At 30.1% G+C, this 20,764-nt stretch overlaps 1 protein-coding gene across 1 annotated transcript; it reads right to left on the bottom strand.

Moving 5' to 3' along the window:
* Window positions 1-4,801: 4,801 nt before the first annotated feature.
* On the bottom strand, window positions 4,802-15,370 carry LOC124913869 (probable leucine-rich repeat receptor-like serine/threonine-protein kinase At3g14840). The gene is made up of 24 exons (XM_047454302.1): window positions 15,050-15,370; window positions 14,771-14,951; window positions 12,553-12,624; window positions 11,983-12,051; window positions 11,819-11,890; window positions 11,661-11,732; window positions 11,331-11,402; window positions 11,142-11,213; window positions 10,979-11,050; window positions 10,832-10,903; window positions 10,643-10,714; window positions 10,425-10,496; window positions 10,102-10,167; window positions 9,604-9,660; window positions 9,479-9,514; window positions 9,291-9,334; window positions 8,310-8,683; window positions 7,752-7,965; window positions 6,957-7,088; window positions 6,722-6,840; window positions 6,422-6,632; window positions 6,069-6,306; window positions 5,551-5,701; window positions 4,802-5,453 (listed from the first exon to the last, which is right to left on the bottom strand). Exons 1-24 carry the CDS (start codon window positions 15,138-15,140, stop codon window positions 5,067-5,069), a joined length of 3,018 nt encoding a protein of 1,005 aa, XP_047310258.1. The 5' UTR covers window positions 15,141-15,370; the 3' UTR covers window positions 4,802-5,066.
* Window positions 15,371-20,764: the final 5,394 nt, after the last annotated feature.

The raw sequence follows: 20,764 nt of genomic DNA on the forward strand, positions 1-20,764 counted from the left end.
CATTTCATTTTTCGAATTAGTAGAAAAGGTTGAGAAACAACCGAGTTTCATCTTTGAAAAATCAAAGATGACGGTTATTCTTATCCTGCCGGTGATCACAAGGAAGAAGACAATCGGGGTTGAAACGACGTTGTTCTTCCCTCGCGATTCGCGCGTTCCGTTAGCGTTTCAGCTAACAGGCGTTAACTGTTTCGCTGCTACGCGAGCGTGCATTTCTTTGGTTGCAGTTGGCTACGTAGGCGCGTCTGGGGCGTTGAATGAGATTCTAGCGCCTATCTGATGGACGCAGTTTCGATTGTAGCTTTCTTCCAGGATTTCGACTACACCTGATTGCGATTTATTTTTATTTCAAAACCTTAAGGGTTTGTTTGAAATTGATTTTCTTTCACCCTTTTGGCTTTAATTTTTTCATTTAAAATACATAAAATATTAAAAATAAATATGACAAATATTTTGCCAATTTTTTTTTGTTTATATATTTTTGGGGATGAAATGGGTACCTAATTTCATTTTAAATTATTTATTTTAATCCCTTAATTTATTCTAAATTATTTTAAGATAACATGAGTACAACATTTATTCCAAATAATTTTATTTATTTTATTTGACCATTTTCCTTAATTAATTAGGTTTTAATTATTAAAATAATTAATCTAATTAATTGTTTTAATTAGGCTTTTGCCTTAGGGTTAATTGTTTTAATTTTATTTATTCGAAAATAAATAAAAATAATTATTTTAATTTTATAAATTGGGTATGTAGATTTTTAGTGCTTACAATATACAAATGTAGTTAAAAGCTTGATGTATGCAATGTTATGTATGAGCCTTGATATTTCGTATGTAGTTGGTGTTGTGATTCGGTACATGCATGATCCTTGTTCTTCTTACGCCAAAGATCTTACCTTACATTTCCAAAGGAACTGGAGTTACACTAGCAAGCGGTAAAATGTATTCTACGATATATCCAAGATATTATAGATATTGGTTTAATATGCGAGGAGGATAAATCATTTGGTAAATGTATAGTTGGATATTGTGATTCTGACTATGCAGGTGACTCATATAAGCAACATAAACAACTAACTACTTATCCATGTTAGCCAAAGTGTAGTTAGTTGGAAATATACTTTGCAGACAATAGTTTCTTTGTCTACAATAGAGGTAGACTATATGGCGATTATAGATGTTGAAAATGAGGAAATTTGTCTTCAAAGATTACTAAAAGACTTGAGAATAGGTCAGGAACACTTGGTGGTATATTCTGACAGTCGGAGTGCTATTTACTTATCAAGAAATTAGGGAGTGATTCTAAACAAAATACACAAAATTGAGCCTTAGAACAGATTAACCCGATCAAACTTGAAAAAATTTAATTTTTAATCACAAATTGAAATACAGTGGATTTGGAAACTTACTAACAGTTGGAGATCACTTCAATGAAGTGTTAGAAGCTTTTCCAAAGCATGGATCGAAGCCTTGATTGCCAGAGAGGATTTCAAAAAAAATCTAGTCTTACCGGAATTTCTTGATTCTTTGATTTGGACTGTAAGATATGATTCTTGTTTTATAGATTGGAAAAGGATCCCTTAGAGGGTATTTATACTCAACTAGGTCATATATTTTATCGAATTCAAGTTCGATTTGGCCTTCAAAGTTGTTCTTCCCCGTTTCCATTTCAACTTTGACAACCTAGATAGGGTATAGGTCTTGACTTCACAGCCTAGGGGAAATGATGGCGTAGAGGAGACGTGCACGAGGGTGAAAAAAAATCAAGTGTAGGCGGAGATAAAGTTTATGGAAGAATCGCCGGCATCGATCGCATTTTCGGTGATCCCCTACATTGGCAAAGAAGACTGGTTAAAACGACATCGTTTCGTTTAACTGAAATGCGGCGTTTTGGCGATCCATCCGCATATGGGCTATTTCGGCTAACGGGTTGACGTCCCGTTAGTTGATCTCCTATGGCCCCAGCGCGCGCTTGCTTGGTTACAACTGACTGTGTGGCACTCTTTGGGCGCTAGATAAAAATACAGCGCTGATTCGATGACCCTGAATCCTTCTGTAATTAATTTTATTATTTTCGGCCACACCAGATCATTAATTTATATTTTTAATAAAAGGATTATTTGAAATCGAATTTTAACCTCTATTTTACATTTTTCTTCAGCAAAAATTCCACAAAAAGTATTTTTGATAACATAATAAAAATTATGATTATTTATTTTATTTTTGGGTATTTTGCGGTATTTATTTAATTATTTTAAGCCATAAATTATGCATAATTTATGTTTAAAATCATAATTAAATAATTACAATCCCTTTTTGGGCTTAATTTGGGTAAAATAAATACAATATTCTAACCTCATATTATTTTTGGATTTTTATTTAATTTTCCTAATTATGATTTAATTATCACAATAATTAACCCTAATTAAAAAAAATTCTTCTTGGGCTATTTGAATTTAAAAAATTCAAAATATTATTTTAATATTATTATAAAATAATAATATTATTTATAAATTAGGGTATGTCAAATTTTCATGTTCACGTGTACGATGACTACATACAAGATTCATGAAAGGTGAAGTTAGTGATTAGATTTGCAGAATTAAAGAGGACATGTCATGGTCTCTTAAAAAAATGCTTAGACTCTGGAAGGAGGCATATCAAATCATTCATAGTATTCTTGGTGAGTGTGAGACACTTTATTTTGGCATGACCCTCGGCTTGATACCTCTTCTATCATTCTGAGGATTTTGATAGAGATAGAATCGGAAGAGATTGTATAATAGTTACAATTTGGAATGTGGTAGGGGGGAAATGTGTTTCACTTATGAGGCGAATATCGGAAGGGGTTAGAATTCTTAACTTGCTTAATGATATTCAATTTTAGGGTGGCGTGAATTCATTATCTTGGAAAACTAAGAGGAATGGGAAGTTTATTTCGAGACTGACATGGGGTTTCATTCGTACAAGGGAGTAGGATGTGAGTTGGCATCATTTAGTTTTGGTCCCCTAAAGTTATTCCTCGATACCAATTCATTTTATGGCTTGCATACCGGTAAGGATGAGCGACTCATGACCAGCTTCGAAAATTCATAAATATCCCTGTTCTAATTGTATTTTATGTGTGGGGAATGAGAAAATAATCGATCATCTTTTTGGAGAATGCTTTTTTGTTACTATGCTATGAGGTAATTTCTCAAAAAATATGAATATTTCTAATTTTCCTTGTTCATGGTATGATATTAGATGCTTGGCGTTTGTAAGATCAAAGGGTAATCGATTATACTTAAGTGTTTTCAAGTGTTTCTTTGGTGCATTGTTGTATAGTGTTTGGATGGAGCGAAATATAAGGATCTTTACACGAATTTTAGATCGGTGAATCAGGTTTGGAAGAATGTCGTGGTTAATGCAAATTCATTCATTCATACTTGGTGGTGTATTCCAGCATGTAAGAAAATTGGATGCTTAGTCAAAATGGAATATCCTTTTAGTGAAGTTACTAGTACTATACGATTTAAGATGCAATAGATTTGCGTTGTTTGGATGTATACTGATTTTTAATTTGTGTTGAACTTTTCCGTTTATTTGTCTTTCTTTTATGTTTTTTTTTGGAAAAAAATCAAAGCTAGAGCTTGTCTAGCTTGATTTTGAACTCATGTTTTTTCTCCCTTTTGCTTTTATTGGAATGACACTAAGTCATTTTAAAAAAAAAAAAAAACATTCATAATGAAAACAAATTCAAACAAGAGTAAAATAACTAATACAAACTCTCTAAATAGTACATTTTAAAAAAAAAAGATTGTATCACCAACATAATTATCAACCATTCAAATCAAATAATTTTATCCAAATGAGGTAACAAATTAAATCTCATGTTGTGTGCGTCTTTTACGGTCCACGTCCGCTTTTTTTTTTCAATTAAGACTTCTAATTAGATTTTTTTTTTAAACTCCATCTTTAAGGGATGTTTCTGCGATCCGAAATTAGTCTAACCCTAATTTAAGAGGAGTTTGATAAAAAATAATAAAAAAAAAAGAAAAAGAATGCAATACATTATACATTAGTCTAATTTCTAGTCTTTCAATCTAGCATGGCGGTTTCAAAATAATGATGGAGGAAAGTTTTGACGAAAAGGTGCCATCTGAAAGGAGCGGTGTGAAGAAAGTTTTGGTGGCAAGGTGTCGTTGGAAAGAAATGGGAAGCAGTCACTAAAATTTGGGTTGGAAATAGTAGAGGTATTCTTCTTCTAAATGGACATTAGAATTGTGTCCAAACCATCGCGCATTATTTGAGAGATTTTCACACTCGTTCTCTCCTCGATCTCAATCATTATCGTTAAATTTTTAAACTAATTCTATAAAATCATAATATGGATAACAAAATCAAAATATAGATGAAATTCAAACATAAATTAAATAATGAAATTTAATTTAAATGTATATTTGAATTAATTAAATTAAAATGTCTTAAAGAATAATTAATAAAATGTTAGTAATTGTATTCAAATAGTAAATTACATAATTAGTTTTTACAAACAATTATTCCTAATGAAAAGAAAATATGAAACAGATGAAAAGACAAATAATGTCAATCATTAGATCAATCTCTACTATTTCTAGCCCAAAAAATTCGGTTATTTGGTATTGTTCGTACATTGTGTACTTAATTAACATTTTTGTATATGTAGTTGAAAACAAAAATACATTATCTCACATAAAATTACATTTTCAGCACTTGTATCAGTTGTGTTAATATCTTTATACCCAAAGCTACAAATAGTCTCCAAAACTACAAATATCAACAAACCATGAAAATAAATCTTATTTCATTGGTAAAAGCTACATAGCTTTGAATCATTAATAATTGAAGTGAACTAAATAAAAAAAAAAGATTACAATAAAATTCACACAAACAAACAAAAAAGATATTGCAGAAATCCAAAACTGAGTCAAGCTTCCAAACAACATATACAAATTACAGAACATATGAATTTTCACGAATTCAGCATTTTGCAGTCTCTAACTTTGTTGAAGAGAATAATTTATTAACCATTTCATCTCACACTTTGTCTCTATTAGCCAAGTAACTGGAGTTTACCGTGATGGGGTAAAGATCTCCAGCCGAAGTGGAAGAAGCAGACCACGGTATTGAGCTGCGAGTTTGACTCATGTTTGGGTCTGATTGTTCGAGATCGCTCATCATCTGTTTCATCTTCTCCTTGTGGTTCGATACGCTAGAGTCTGAATCCAATAACAGGTTCTCAGGAACATTCCTGTCCTCAAGCATGCTCACGACAGATGACATGTTTGGCCTAGAAGCAGAAGTTACATTGGTGCAAATCAAAGCTATATTGATCATTGTCATTGCCTCCTCTTCTTTGAACTCCAAGCCTAGTCTTCGATCCACAATGTCCATAAGAGTCCCATTTTCTTTTAAGATATGGGCCTATATTGAGATTCCAGAACAAACATTAGTGTTAAATATTGGAATTGAGTGGAAATAAAGTAAAAGAAAAAATAGTTTACAAGTTTATTTGACTTACATAATCTAGGAGGTAGAGGCTCTCCTCCTTTGGTCTATGAGTTGTATTAGTTCTCCCACTAACGATTTCGAGAGCAACAATTCCAAAACTATAAACGTCGGCTTTATCTGTTAGATAGCCACGCATAGCGTATTCTGGAGCCATGTACCCACTGCATCGGATCATATAAAACGGTTAGTATATTTATGTTCTAACCAAAGTGTCTTCTCCTTTTCTTAATCAGTTTTTTTTTATCTGTAGAACGCTAAGCTTAGCACAACAAACACTGACATGATCTCAAATTATTTCAAGTGGTAAAATAACTTAACTTTCCCTGGATCTAACAAAATTCAGCTTAAGAGTAGATGATGAAACCAAACAAGCTCATGGACCTAAAAACTATGGGCTTGTTTGATGTGGGTTCCAACATTCCATCACTTCATTTCTTCCATCATTACCCAAATAACTCGTTTTTTCATCAAACAAGATTTCGAAATAACTCTAGATCAAAGAAGGCATAATAGGGTAATGTGACTCACTAAGTTCCGGCAACTCTTGTGCTTATATGAGTGTTCTCTTCTTCATCAAGTTTGGCCAAACCAAAGTCAGATATCTTAGGGTTAAGATCCTTATCAAGCAACACGTTTGTAGCCTTGATGTCTCTGTGGACAATCTTCAGTCTTGATTCTTCATGGAGATAAGCTAGGCCACGAGCTATGCCAATACAGATCTTATACCTTGTAGACCAATCCAAGTGGATCTGAGATTCTTCAGGACCTTTGCATTTTTTAGAACAACAAGTGCATTAGAGGGAATTAGCTCATATAAAACATATATGTTTAGCTTTATACTAAAGAGAAGTAACAGTGGATAGGAGGACACTTTGGCTTACCAAATAATGCACGTGCCAGACTGTTATTTTCCAAGTACTCGTACACAAGCAATAGTTGATTGCCTTCAATACAACATCCATAAAGCTTCACAAGATAAGGGTGTTGCAAAGCTGAAATCATTCCTATTTCAGTCACAAATTCACGGTTTCCTTGCTTCGACTTGGAAGAGAGCTGTTTTACTGCTATTGCAGTTCCGTCAGAAAGAACTCCCTGAAAATCATAATTAAAATATAATGGTATCTCTAATATTAAAAATATGTCATTAAACAGTTCAAATAATTAGTTCTTTTTGTGGATACCTTGAAAACAGGACCAAAACCACCTTCTCCAATCTTGTTAGCAACATCAAAATTGTTTGTGGCAGCTTTAATTTGTCTCAAGGAGAATGAACCAGTTTGAAGATCCAGGCCTTTCAGATCTATAGAGGATAAAAAAACAATAATAAGAAACTAATAGTTCTATTACTTCAACAGAGGCCCTAGACAAATTAACCCATATCATGCAAAAATCGGCAAATAGATAGTTTGTCAATACCGTCACTTATAGTGTCTTTGCGTCCTATACATCCTTTCCACCAAAGGATGCCAAGAATTAGGATGACAACAAAAACGACAGAAAATACAATTCCAACAACAGCACCTACAGAGATGCCACCTTTTTGTGATCCTGCATTTAGAAAAGAAGAGAAGTAAGCAAAAATAGGAAATACCATTTGAACAATCATCACAAGCAAACAGTCACCTATAATAGGATGTATAGAGACAAATGACCATAATTGAAGGTCTAAATGCATGTGACCTCCATGACATTAAGACAAGACATTTGTCATAGAGTGTCAAATGCATCTCCTAGTCTTGTTAGACAGCTCGTGATAAAAAGTTTAATTAATTTCACTTTTGGTATTTTGTTGCATGAAAGTTTAGAATTTTCACCAACATCACCAATTTAAAAATCCTACATGGTCATAATAGAGAAGATGTATGAGGTTCTGATGACATAGCAATTAGGAAGACAGCATTCTCAGGAGATTTAATGAGATTTCATACATCTCATTTGTTGTTTGACATGATTAAAACCCATAAATCATTTTTTTAACACCGGTTTATTTTCTTTGAGGAGGTTAGCACAACATCCCACGGCCATGCCATGCCATGACACCCCCACTTCATTCAAGGTGTTTTTCTAAAATAAAATAGAACTTGAGACTTCAACACTCTTACCACTTGAGGTACCCTAGAGGGCCTAGATGGGTTCCAAAATCAATTTACAAATTACTTACAAAGACAGTAAAATCTTTCTAAAAGAAGTTTTTTAATAGAGTATTAATACCTGGGGGTGAAAATCCAGGTAGTTCCACAGAAATAGCTGAAATAAGAGGACCATAAATTCCTCTTACAGGGACAGCAATAGTTCCTTTCCCAGACCAACGGAGTTGAATTTCCAATGTCCTGTCCGTCACAGGGGCTGAAAAAGATCTGACAATTTCAATACCAACCCCACCAGCTTCATTCTCAATGTTAAAGTCCTTCAGCACCCGCGTCCCCTGCAATCAATTCATGATATGATAGTTCTTTAGCAAACCCTTTGACAGGCCTATTCTTTGGCATGAACATACTAATTGGTTCATTGATTAGGATTAAAATATTTCCAAATGAGGAATCTAAGTGATTCAGGAATTCTAAAATGAACACAGGATTTCCATCATCCTGGAATTGCTTCGCAAGACAATCAGCTCTTATGTTTGATTATCTTTTGATAAATTGAAGCTTAATGTCTGGATATTTATTGAGGATATCATAGATGTCAAGGGAGATCAGTTTTTCAGATCAGTATATATATAGAAAATTGAGGAGATGATTTACTAAAGATATTGTTACAATGGCTTACCTGAATGTAAACGTCAAAGATGCGCCTTCCCAGGCTGCTAAATGTTCTGTCATTGGTGAAGATAATTTCTGCAAATGTAAGATCTACAGTGTAATTCCCATTTATCAGGCAGAACACATAATATGTCAATGATATAGGAGTAATCCGGGCATCCATGCTTAATAGAGAACTATTCCCAGGTAGAGTAGAGGCACTCTTTTCCACATAACTATCCGAGGGACGGTCATTGTCCAGGAAATGGCCAGTGTTAATAAATGCCCAGTTACTTCCTTTGGAGAAACTTGCAGCCGTGCCAGGAACTACATCCGATTCATATTTGATGCCTCCAACTGTTACTTCATTTCCTCCACAATTTATATGTAAAGAGTGGGAATCTGGAATGAAACAGAAGAAGATAACTTCAACAACTATGGTAGACCACATTTGAAATTCTTTAGATGATTCAACTAATAATAATGAAATAAAAAATTACATGGAGACATTAACAAGGACTCGTAGTTGGAACCTTAAGGATATTAGTAGATGGAAGTTAAATCATTTTCTAGGCCAAGGCAAAATAGGGAATACTACAATATCTGATAAATAATAGAAAGAAAAAAAACTCATTTAGATGTCTGAACTTGTACAACTAGCCCATCTAGACTAGACGTATATACTATCAAAAGCACTTATAAGCCACTGTAATATTAAAAATTGGCTCATCATTGGATGTTCATTTTACTATTAATTGGATTTTCATTCTACTATTGGTAATATTGAAAAGGTAATTAATGCAAACCCTCAATTGGGTTCTTATCAGTAATTTCCATACATATCTCTCTCGCATGTTTTAAAATGAAAACCCCCATATCTCACAATTTGTAATACATTATTCCTTTTTGTTTGTGATATATGCAAGATTTCTCCCATAGTTCATAAGAGAAAAATAATTCAAATAAGGAAACTACGGTGTACAAGAAATAAACGAATATTCCACATTACCTGAACACTGAGCCAAATAGGTTTTCATGCACGAAACATTTCCACTGAAAAGGCAATTTCAAATGATAATCAATTTAATGCTTCTAATTTCTATTTATAGTAACAGAATATGCATAAGAAATTCAATAATTTGAAAATTTTAGTACATAAATGGTGTTAGGAAAGATAATTGTTGTGATGGAACTTACGATGTTAAATTGTTTGAACTGCTTGCAAACAAGTTCCTGTGGAAAAAAAACATAAAAGGTGTTTTAGACTTGTATACGTCATCTTGATATTATTGTAATGGTTACCGAACAGAATAGATTCTTACACACTTCTCTCTTGACAATTGTCGGTAGTGTGTGTAAAATTATTGAATGAGAGATCACTGCATAGAGAAAATCAAACATTGTTACTCCTCTAATATTTGCTTTGCAATTTAACAAGATTCAAGTGGTATATCTCATGCTATACAGTCAAACACTAACATAATAATGTGCATCAACATTAATTAACTGATACTCAAAATCACAAAAGAAAAATGGTTAATTAAATATGAGACTTTACCCTTTAATTGATATCAATCATAAAATTAGAGAGTAAAAAATGTCTGGCCATACAAGATTATTATGATTTTTTAATTGTATTGAAATAAAAAGAGTACATATCACCAACGATTAAAACAAAGAAAGATGAAAAAAAATGAAGATGAAAAAATATATAAAAATGACTAGAACAAGTATGGTACTATATTACTATATTAGCATGGAGGACCATATAGCATCTGTATTATAAGAGACATATATAGAAAATTTTGGAAGAGACTTACATCATGTCACCCTTATCCAGAACCCAATCAGGCACGGTTCCATTCAACATGTTTCCAGTAAAATATCTATATATCAAATCAAAATCAGAGATGAGTTCGGTATCCTACCAGTCAATTGTCGAAAATTTGTAAGCCAAAGATAAAGTATTTGTCTACGGTGTTCAATCAGTACAGATAAACCCAAAAAAAACTTACAAAATTGATAAGATTTTATATATGTTTGAAGGAAAAGGAGACCAAGATGCAATTTGCCCATTCCATCCTTCCTACCTATACTAATTTTTCATAGTAAGAGAAAGCTCAAAAGGTGGCAGGATCCTTACATGAAATCTGTCTTTGACAAACTAGAATATGTGGTGGGAATTTCTCCGCTTAATTTGTTGAAGCTGAGATCTCTGCAATAAAGTTATGAATGACAACATGGTTTTCCAAAACAAAGTTAGATTTTTAGCAAGCATAAAATGCATAAAGAAGCCCTGGAAAGAAATTGTAAAAATATGGACGTCTAATCTATCAAACAAAAAGGTTAAGATCTACTAACAATGTTTTCAAAGTTGTAACTGTGCCCAGATATGACGGTAATGGTCCAATGAGATTGCAACTTCTTAGAATCCTGTAACATTTGATAAACATGCAAATTTTAATTCAATAAGAAGAATTTGCTAGATTGAATCATCTGCATTAAGGTCATAATTAGGACCGTTCCACTTTCAGGAACTATTCAACTTACAGTATTTTCAGTTTTTTCATATTACTAATGGGTGGAAATATGGCATCAGTTCCATTTATGTCACTTATTCTCCTGCAAATTTGTAAAGGTAAGTATTATCCAGGCACAACAGTAAAATAGTAGAATCAATGAGGTACAAGAAATTACAAGTCTGTTATGTTGATCAATGTAAAAATTGTATCAGGGATTGGACCCTCCAAGCCGCTTGCTTGAAGTACTCTGTGTTACCAAATTTTTGTGTCAAAAAGTTATCAGACAAAAGAAACATGAATCAATATAACTTGACAAACAAAAAAATTTAGCATCTCACAATTTATTAAGATTACGCCAGTTCCCAATAAAGTCTGGAATCTTTCCAGTGATGTTATTGTCACCAATCCGACTGCAATGATGACAAACAGTTAGATCTGAATCCAAATTCAGAAGTAGGAAACAATTTGATGAGTGTAAAAATCATATGGACGGAAACGGAAATAAATGGTTTGAATTCAAAACTTACAAGTCCATCAATGTGGTCAACTTTCCAAGTTCTATTGGCAATTCCCCAGAGAAGTTATTCGACGTTAGAAGCCTTTAGAAACAAATAAACAATATTAAGATATAAACTGGATTGAAACCTTAACATGTATTCAATAGATGCTCAATACCACTATGTACAAGGAAATCCAAGCAAAAGACCCTTTTGAATTATGTGGGAAGACCACATCACATAGGACAGTAAAGCATAGGAACTCATATTTTGATGAATAAACAATACACCTTACATATTGAGCTTATTTGTTATCAATAATACATGAACAAAATTTATATAAAAGAGAATGGCTCTTACAATCTCTCTATGCTAGTAAGATTTCCAAGCTCTGGCGGAATTCTCCCTGATAGCTGGTTGATCTCCAGTACCCTATGACGATCAAGAGCACAACATTAGATAAAGGAGAAATATACACGAATATAATCTTATTGAGAATTGTATGATCAAGACTTTACAGGCTTCTAAGTGTGGTGATGTTTCCCAATTCTCTTGGGATTGTTCCGGTAATTCGATTTGCAAGTAGTGTGCTGCGTCAGCATTAATAAGAATCATCAGATCATTGTATATGAGACAATGTATAAATATGATACTATATACAGGAGGAGATAGGTGTACACACATGTTTACAAGTAGGCTGGTTCCCCATTCTGGAGGGATAGTTCCATTAAGGTAGTTGCGAGTAAGATCACTGCAGGCATGAGATTAACAAGAACATTACTAATAATTACATTTGTAAAACATTTATGATCTGTTCTTCTTCCTTTTTTTGGCTAGTCTATGAAGCATTAAGAACTGAATTTCTGCAAAGGGTATTTAGGAGTCAAGAGTGATTCGTTAAAAGAAATTTTCTTTTCTTTCTCAGAATGGCACTGTTGATGGTCTCATGTAAAATCATTGATAATAATAAGTGGTCCTATTTTTCAATATAAATGTATGTACAAACATTTCTTTGAATTTAAAAATATATTACTCTTGATATACAAACATTCTTATAATTGAAACCCCTGCTAGACATCACTCAATATGAAGAATTGATATGCCATAAGGTTATACTTTATAATTCAAATGAAAAACATAAACACCAAGAGTTGTTAAAAATTCAAACAGGGCCTATTTTCTTGCTGTTAACAAGTGAAATTTAGTTAAATATGACAAGAGTTGACACTAGAAATTAGTGAAAGCTACTTACATTTCCTGAAGAAACGGGAGGTTGACAAATTCTTTTGGAAGAGTGCCCGTTAAATTCTGTTGTTTCAGGAATCTGTAACCATATAGTTACTTGTTAGATATCAATAATAAAGTTAAGTCAATATAATTTAACTATGTACCAACCATTAGCAAGGGTACTTTATGAGAATATAAGATCATTGAAGCATACTAAAACTCTACAAATAACCTTACATAATCATAATTGGAGACTCTGATAGACTGGTTTGGTTTTGTCTTTCTTCAACTTGTTTGGATTTTTATAGTCAGATAAGTAACTTTGTTTTTATTTTGCAAAAACTTATGCCTCATTTTATGTGGGTTTACTTGAGAATAACTCATTATCCAATCAATAAATAACCATTTCTCCAATCAACCATCTACTAGTCCTTCAAATTATCAATCAAAGTATCCTCTATTTAAAAAATATTAATAATCATTATATATTTATACTCTTAATGTGTTTTTACCCAAATAACTTCATCTTCAATAACTACATCAAACAAGGTTAATCAAATAACTCAAGATCATACAAGGTCTTATTGTATTGGGTATCTTTTATTTTTTGCTTGCAATTTCTTTACTTTTATTTTTTTGAGTGTTAGTGTCCTTACATATTAAAAGAAGACTTCAACCTTCAAAAATAAAAAGCTAAAGATAATAACAAGTAAAAGTTAAATGAAGCACAAAGAAAAAAATATATATTTTCAGGCTTACTAATGCCAAAGATATTAACATAATTCCTAGAAACACAAATGGTCAAAATAAAAAAGTAAAACAAAAAAATCCAATCAAGACTAATCATATTTGACAAAAAAATAATAATTCAAAATTATTTTGTAACAAAATCTAAAAATTTATCAAAAAAAACACTTTTTTCATTCACTAAAATGAAATCACTTTACTTTTTGACAATTTTTAAAAGTGATTGTAATTATGATTGTGAAAAAATAATAGTTTCAAAAAAGACTAATAATTCACTTTTACATGCCATCACAATTCATATGAAACTATGTTTGTCACTATAAGATTTTTCTTTTCTCTACAATGTCTTGTCTTCTAAAACCTTAAACCATCATTTTCATTATTGGCAAAAAAAACAAGATCCATACTTGACACGTCACACAAAACATGAAGACTATCTCGTCCAGCTGTTGGTGTCAATTGAGCCCATAAGGGTCCAAATATGTACCTCTAATTGGGGCCCAATCCAACAAGTGTCTAATATAATGGCCCCACGGCTCAAACCTACTTTCTTTTATCATATCCGGATTTTTGAGCCACCTTCTTTGACGTGGTCCCCACCAATTTGATAAAAAAAAAAAACAAAGACTAGGTCCTCCAATTTAATCTAATTTAAATTATTCTTCCTCTACAAGCTGGTATTAATAATTAATATACACTGTCACAATTATTTAATTCATCTTTGTCCTATTTAGAAATATAGTAGGAATCTTGCCATCCTCAATTAATTCGAATATTTTATTTTTTATTTTGATTCTCTACATAAAAATAGACGGGAGTTTATCAGATTTCCTAAGTTGACTGAAAAAATACAAAGGAAAGATGGTGAGAGATTTTGAATATACTGATTAAAAAATTAATATAACATCCTAGTTATCAAATACACCCGTCAAGAGGGCGGAGCCAAGTACAAGTCAGCCCGGGTAACCTTAAACAGGCTGTTGCCTTAAACAGCCTGTATGTATTTTATCAATAACGATTACTGTCGTTATTGGTTATTTTCCGTCGCTAAAAGACATTGGTGACAAGCAAACTATAAAACTAACCCGGATAGATTTTTTTAATAAAAAATTAGCCCGATTAGGTTTCAAATCCTGGCTCCGCCTCTGCCCTTCAAAAACTTAACACATTAATTTTGTTTTCGTTAAGTCAACAAATATGACACATCTTTTCAAGTTTGTATACATAAAATTTTACAACTTTATTAACAAATTTGACATCTCTATCAACCTTTATACCATAATCTCATTACAAAAATCAATATACTTAAGTATTCAATTGAATACTTTTTTTCTCATACACCATTTCTTTCAAGACTAAGGTTTATTTCTTAGCATTACACTAAACTTCACAAAGATTGAGAACAAAAATAAGCATTTTGAAAGAAAGTAAAAACATGAAAAAGTAAAAGAAGGAAATAGAGGACTGAAAGAGAAAAGATGGAGAAAAGAAATTACATGCTCACAACGTGACAGACGGTATTGTTGGAGAAGGTACAGTTACACACTACTGCATTGTCAGGATTATTTTCATCCGGAGGTGGTTGTGTGAACCAACCGGATCCTCCACTGCACGGATCAACGCTGAAGTTCCAATTCGTCTTCCCTAACTTACTTCCAATTTGCCTAAGAGTCTCCACTGTAAATTAATCAATTCAATCGCACGATTAAAATCGACAACAAGTTTTTCAAATCACAGCCAATAATGTATTAATATTATCAAACATATATATATACCTTCACTAGCAGGCAAAACGGAAGCTCCATAGACGGTAGTACTAACGAAGCATATGGCTGCGGTTAGAGCATAGATCCGAAGCAATAGCATGTCGGATCTGGAAATGTTTCTGAATTCGCTTCAGTTATGAACGAAATTTGTTGGCGGCTAGACAGTTATTGAAAGGAACCGATTGCACATATAGAGAGAGAGAACAGAGAGAGATCATGTGGAGGAGATGGAGTGATTCGTGTATATGAAGAACCAGAAATTTCTGGAGAGAGAGAAAGAGAAAGAAAGTTGTGTTCACGGCTTACCAGGAAGGAGGGTTCGCTGAAATTGAATTAAGAAATTGATGTCTTGATAAGACTCCTTCGGCCATTGCCAGGCTGATATTTCTGAATATCAGAGAATAAAGTGCTGTTTGGACAACATGGAATTATTTATTTAGATTAGAACCTTGTTTGATTTTAGTTTTTTTTTGTTGGTTTTGTCAAAAAAAAAAAAAAAAAACCTTAATAAATAGTTAAAATGATAATAATATTATAGAGATCGAATTTATAATGATGCTTTCAATGGGAGGTCTGTATATATATAATGATGCTTAATTTTTAAAGTGTCCGGATTGTCGGGTCGAGAGCTGTGGTTAATTTAAATATATGTGAGAGTAAATGGATACTTGGGTCGAATTATGGGTTGACCCGTCCATAAAATTTTTACCGTAATATTTTTTTCACGATTTTTTATATTATTACTTGCACGAGATACATACTAGTTTTATTAATGTTGGGTATGAAAAATATTTATTTAGAGTTTTTACCCTACAATTATTTATTTTATTTGAAAAATATATTTGTATTATGAGTTTAAAATCTTAAAAGAAGAAAAAAAATTATTCAAGTTAAATTGATTAAATGATATTTTATATTTAAAATTTAAAAAAAGTAATAATTTAACATTTTAATTGTTAAACATATATGTGATGAAAAAATATATAAAAATAATTCAATATCATAATATTATATATAGTTGAGGGCTTATATGTTTATTTAAATAAATTTTTGACTATTAGAAAAAATTCTTGATGTTGATATTGAAAAAATGATTTATTTATTTTTATAAAAATATTTAAATTATATTGATATTTAATATATTGATAAGAGAGGATAAAATGATATTTATTAAATAGATATTTGAAAAAAAAAACAATCAAACAAGACTGTATAAAAAGATAAATTATATTAAATATATAACAAAAAAAAAAAAACTAAGAGAAACATATATAATATTTTAATTAATGATATAAATAATGTAATTGATTAATAGATTATTAAGATATTATGTTAGTTCTTTTTAATTAAAAAAATATAAAAAAAATATAAATTATTCAATATTAATCTCAAATAATTACTAAAGAATTTTATTATCAAATATTCATCCACATTACATATTAAATGATTTCATTTGAATAAATGAATTGATTGAAATATGGTAAACCATAGTAATTGAGAGTCCTAGTTAATAATTATCAGACACATTTACCAATTTGAGTTCAAACCGAATACATAGTTCAGCACTATCAATTGGAGAAATGTGAATATAAGAGAAAATATTAAAGGCGTTTTCATAATATAACAAGTCAATGAAGTCATACAAATAATTAAAGAACTAAAATATGACAGTCACAATTATTGTAGACATTGGATTAACAAATATAGAGTCCATAGTGTTTGTCCTTGTCACTATTTGTGTTGTTTTTCTTACAGTAGAATATTTATGGATCTCTTAAAAAAAATATCAGAAATGACGTAACATAATCTTATCGGTTAGAAAAAAGAAAAAAAATGTAAGTAAAGAGAAAAGAAACAAAATTATTTTATTTTTTCGACTAATCAGATAACCCAAGTTTTTTACTCTTATCCTTTCACCCAAATTTAATTCTTCAATCATTTCTTATTTTAAGGACTAAAATTAAAATTAGGAAGCAAAAGATTCTTAGACTTAATTATGACATCTAGACTAATGTGGCTTCTTCTTTTATAGGTAGGAGTATGCATCAAATTTATTTTTTAATCATTCAAATTTTAAATTTGAATAAGTGTGTTATTAGGTTCAATTTGACATCATGTTTAACCGGATTGAATTTTTTTAATTCGGATAATACTCTCATTCAAATAAAAAAATGTGACATAATCGATCATAATTTTTTAACTTTTTAATTTAATTCATTATTTTTTTTTTAATTATAAAAAATAAGTAAAAACATACATTAATAATCTATCCATTTCATTCATAAATTTCTCAAAACAATTTCAAGTTCTCTCTAAATTTTTTTCAAGCTCAACCCAACTTCAAATCCTAGATTCGTCCATGGTTGTTGATATATCATTTAACGTTCATATCCTCCAATTGTGTTAATAATCATTTTTCGAGTCCGTAAATGTTCCCTTCTAAACAGTTATCACTTCTGAACTTATTTTTTTATTTATTCAATAAAAAAAATTTAGAACTGTTTTTTCTTTTATATGAAAGCTCTTTTACATGTATATTTTCATGATTTGTATAAGTTTCTTACTATTTCGGTTATATTTGTAGATAGTCAAATAATTATATTTTTCAGCGTTGCTTATGATAATTTTAATTGGCGCTCATAATATTTAGTAGAGGTTTTTTCGACACCGCTTCATCGGATTGTTCGTCTGCTCTACTTCAACTCTTATTGTTTAGGAACTAAAACGAATTTGTCATGTAAATATCTCTCAATGAACTGTATAATCCTTAGATGTTTTTAACTCGTTATTTTATTTTTACATTAAATAATTAATTATTTGTTTTGATTTTATAGATGTTATTTTCTATTATTTATTAATTCAATTTTGTTATATATAACTTCTAATTGAATTTAGTGATAATTATTTTTTATAATAATAATAATAATAATGTCTCAATCAAACATGGTTGTTTCTCAGATTTTTCATTTACATCTGTATTCTGTGGATTTAAATTCAGGATTATAATGAAATTCATAAATATTTCTGTAATTAGGAAGTATCAGTATATTTAATGTTTTATGATAAAGATATATCATGGACAAGTAATTTTAAGATGTTAATTAACATTAACATATAAGTTTATTAGCACAAGGTCTACAATTGAAGTCACAGTCTATTATAAATTATTGTACTTGAATTTCTCTTAAAATTATTGTTCTTGAATTACTCTTAAAATTATTGTGCTTGAATTATTGTGGTTGACTTGTCAAATGCTTAATATAATGTAAATCAAATTAAAAAATATCATCAATCAAACAATGGTTAATAATACTATTTGTATAACCCCACCCTTAGAGAAAAATGAAAAAAGATGGAGAGGAAAAAAAATTCAATTTATTAAGAATACCTTAATATTGTCAAACTATTTTAACTAGTTCATTCAGAATGAATGGATGAACACACAAGGTTAAAACCAATATCCTAGAGAAAAAAATTTTTTTTTTTGTGTAGGCAGGGACGGACTCGGGATTTTGAACTGGGGTGGGTTTGAAAAAAATTTAGGATGAGCTTAAAACAATAACGAGAAAATTTTGAAAAAAACAAGTATATAAAAATAAAATTTTACCATTTTTTTAATAATTAGATAAAAAAAAAAACAACGAATTATATTAATTTTTTTAAGAGATTAAAGGTAATGTCATATTTTTACCGTAAAAAAAAAAAAAAATTTCGGGGTGGGCTTGAGCCCATCCGAGCCCCTACATAGATTCGTCCATGTGGGTAGGAATTGTTAATATAAAAATATTAAGTTGCGCAATTTCATATATTTCTTTGTTAGGTGAAATATTTTGTTTCTATCTTACTAGCTTTATGGTCTTTTAAATCTTTGGAAAACTAGTTTTCTTTATTATATTTTTGTAATTTGGGTGTCAAAATTAATTTTCACACTTAATTTGATTAATTTAAATTGGAATTTAACTCAACCTTTCAATAATATCCAATAAACATTTTCAATAAGAATCAAACATAATTTTATTTTGAAGAACCCAATTTCTCATGTCAAAAAATTACCTTAAAGAAGATTCATTTAAATTAATGTGATTTTTCTTGTTTTAGAAAAGACGTGATTGTGTTTTTATTTATTGATATTAATGTCTTCAAATAGTTTTAAAAAATGTCTTTGTCTCTTCAACTCAAAATCAAACAGGATATTGTTGATAGCTTTAAGTTTTTGGTACTATTAATAGTTAACATATTTAGTAATGTTTGTTTCCTTGTCAATTTACTAATTATCTTTACCATTTTGAGATTGTTTTTATTAATAAAATTAATATTTGATGAATAAGATTTTTTAGACACAAACCATTGAACCGGGTTTGACAAAGGAGGGCAACAAATTTACATTTCTGGATTGTATGAATCTAAGATTTGTTTTTTTCCAGATATTTTCAATATTCACTCGTTTTTGTCTTGTATGAATATAAAATAAGATTACAACTTTATTAAGTTATTAACACAACTAGCATAAAGGGACGGATCTAGAAAATTGAGTTAACGTGGGCTTGAAAATAAAAAATGCGATAAACTTAAATTAATAACATAAAAATTATGTATAATAATAAATTTTGCCCATTTTCCTATGAATTAAAAAATCAAATAATGAATTAATTTTTAAAAAAAAAAATTAAAATATAATATCAAATTTTTACCGTAATATATATATACGGGATGGATGGGCTCCCTAAAATAGATCCGCTTCTTGTTAAATATTTAAGAATAATAATTATTTATTGAAAAATATTATTAGAATATAAACAAAATAATAAATGAGGGAATAAAAAATACTCATAAATTAAAAAAAAACACTCAAATAATCATATCAAACAAACTTTAAAAAATAATTATTTAGATTAGTCATAACCTCTTTCATTCCCCCTCCAAAATAATCAATAATCAAACAAACTTATATAAATCTCTATCATCTCTCTAATGTCTAACCCTCTCTATATATATTAAAAAATTAAATTAGACATTGAGGACTGAACTTAAATATATTTTAGGGAAGATCTTTCATTCTAACCTCTCTCTATATACTTTTAAAAAAATTACAAAAAAAATTACACGTATGATAGACCGGGCTTAAGCCCACTCTAGCCCTTGAATGGATCCGTCCCTTACTAGCATATAGTCCGTGCATTTGTACGAGTAATAATATAAAAAATTTTAAAAAAATTACGTTACAAATGTAACTTTATAATTTAATTCAATATTTATTTTATCTAATTATTAAAAAATATGACAAAACTTACTTTTATCCACTCGTTTTATTTAAAATTATTTTATTATTTTTTTAAATATACCCAAAATCATATGAATTGAAAACATTCATTACGTGAAAATAAAAGTAGTTTCGATAAGACAAATCTTCAAACATTGAATTTTGGATTAAATTATCAAACAAATATAAAGCTCTACTAGATCTAATATTACTTATTATTATATACTTATTTAAAAAAATAAGAATATTAAAAAAAATCATCTAACCAATTCATTTAAGCTTTTATACTTTATATATATATAATGATTTTGATTATTTAATAACCAAATTTGAGGGTGCATTCTTAAACATTCGATTACATATTTAGGAATAAACCCTTAGGTTTTTATCACAAAAGTTTGTGTTACTTAAGTCAGCATTCCCTTCATTGACGAACCCTTATGTTTTCTCACCAATGTTTATGT

Source organism: Impatiens glandulifera, chromosome 9, assembly GCF_907164915.1.
Source record: "Impatiens glandulifera chromosome 9, dImpGla2.1, whole genome shotgun sequence".
NCBI lineage: Eukaryota > Viridiplantae > Streptophyta > Magnoliopsida > Ericales > Balsaminaceae > Impatiens > Impatiens glandulifera.

What these genes read in the sequence shown, in the direction of transcription:
- LOC124913869 (XM_047454302.1), bottom strand. Translation starts at nt 15,140, where the DNA reads ATGCTATTGCTTCGGATCTATGCTCTAACCGCAGCCATATGCTTCGTT. An exon ending in CTATTTGGCTCAGTGTTCAG is followed by an intron (nt 8,684 to 9,290) that starts GTAATGTGGAAT and finishes GTTTCATTCCAG; the next exon opens with ATTCCCACTCTTTACATATA. An exon ending in CAAAGACACTATAAGTGACG is followed by an intron (nt 6,841 to 6,956) that starts GTATTGACAAAC and finishes TATCCTCTATAG; the next exon opens with ATCTGAAAGGCCTGGATCTT.